The following is a 1,766-nucleotide window of genomic DNA, read 5'->3' on the forward strand; positions in this document are numbered from 1 at the left end:
ACTGAAAAGGTAGAAAGGCTGTATTGTTGCCAAGCTAATTTACTTGAATAGTATTAAGCCAACCTTCCGCTTATTTACAGCTTCCTTTCCCCTTACTTACTTCGTCTTTCTCTCTAGAATTAAGTATTAATTTATAATGGAAAGATAGTTTCTTTTTAATGATCATTGAGCAGGCAAAGAGTAAATATGATTTTGAACACTTTCCTTTTCATCCTAAGGACTTACACTACAAAATATTCTATCAAAGTCGCAAAATCTGTTGTTTCTTTAGTAAAACATACATCCAGAAATTAGTAGGTAGAACATGACCATAGAATACAGTCAAACTCATAAAACAACTAATTTTCCATACTTTTATTTTATTAAAGTTTTAGTTGCATAGCATTTTGTGCCAATGACATGATATAATGGAGCTATTCTGTTAGTTCTAAAACTGGTTGACAAATAGAAGTAAGCACAGTGGAATTCTAAAAGAAACAGTTGCCCATAAAAATGGGCTTGAGAATATATCATTATGACTTAAATCATTAAGTATATGTTTCATTTGTTTTGCGTAATTGGAAACCTTTTCAGGAGAAGTGCAATGACGATTATGAGGCCCAAGCAGAGAAGAATCAAGGCCAATCAGAGGGGAATCAGCATCAATCAGAAGGAAATCCGGACAAATCAGAAGAAACTCAGGGCCAACCAGAAGAAAATCATCATTCTGAGAGATCCCGAAACCACTTAGAGAGATCTCATTATTATTTAGAGAGATCTCAAGGGCAACTAAAGATACATCATGCCCAATCTGAGAGATCTCACAGCCAATCCAAGAGATCTCATGGTCAATCTGAGAGATCTCATGGCCAATCAAAGAGATCGCGTGGTCACTCAGAGAGATCTCATGGTCACTCCAAGAGATCTTATAGCCAGGGAGATCTCGTGGTCACTCAGAACGATCTCCTGGTCACTCAGAGAGATCTCATAGCCACTCAGAGAGATCTCATAGCCACTCAGAAAGATCTCATAGCTACTCAGAGAGATCTCATAATCGCTCAGAGAGATCTCATGGCCACTGAGAGAGATCTCATGGTCAATCAGGGAGATCTCATGGCCAATCAGAAAGACATCAGAGATACTCAACAGGTAAAAATACAGTGACTTCTTAATCATCAAAACAATGTGTTGAATTCTGTGGAAATAGAAAAGCATGTATCTGTACTAATGGCTAATATATATTTGTTGAAACAGACATATATTGGGACAAAGACATAAATATTAGAATGGAGGCAATGTATACATGGTATCAATATTCTTTCAACTTGATGTCCTCTAAGCTATCATCCAATTACCCAAGATGTCCCATTAAGTTGTTCCCTGTAGGTCTAGAAGACCTAGAAGAGCCCTATGTACTCAGCCTTTCCTATTGGGCCTTCCCCACAATTAGAATATTTTGATTTAGTGTCCTGTCTCCCTTGGACATTCCAACCTGGTAAGCAAGCTAATCTAACAACTAACTGCCAAATTGATAATATATAATCTATGATAATGAATATCTCTGTTTTCCACTCTGTCTCCTTCCTAAACCGTCCTCAGATAGTCCTTAGCAGACAAATGGTAGTTGGGCAGCTGAACTTTTCTGCTTTCCTCAAATCAGACTGTAGGAGAGGATATATTCTATGCATAGATGTAATGCTAACCTTCTGAATATATTTTGAATACATTTATATATTCACTGTTGCCTTATAAAAGTGTTAGGGTAGGTCTGTCTACCCTAGCAAAAG

General features: G+C 37.1%; 1 protein-coding gene across 2 annotated transcripts in view; it reads left to right on the top strand.

Moving 5' to 3' along the window:
- Positions 1–1,151, top strand: part of LUZP4 (leucine zipper protein 4) — a 17,449-nt gene extending 16,298 nt beyond the window's left edge. The window contains exon 4 of one of the 2 annotated variants that reach the window (XM_017889047.1): positions 574–1,151. In XM_017889047.1, coding sequence (XP_017744536.1) covers positions 574–1,143 — 570 coding nt within the window. In that variant the 3' untranslated portion in view covers positions 1,144–1,151. The remainder of the gene's footprint in view (positions 1–573) is intronic. The other variant, XM_017889048.1, reaches the window with a different exon arrangement.
- Positions 1,152–1,766: the final 615 nt, after the last annotated feature.

Source organism: Rhinopithecus bieti, unplaced genomic scaffold, assembly GCF_001698545.2.
Source record: "Rhinopithecus bieti isolate Rb0 unplaced genomic scaffold, ASM169854v2 scaffold_19119, whole genome shotgun sequence".
Lineage (NCBI taxonomy): Eukaryota > Metazoa > Chordata > Mammalia > Primates > Cercopithecidae > Rhinopithecus > Rhinopithecus bieti.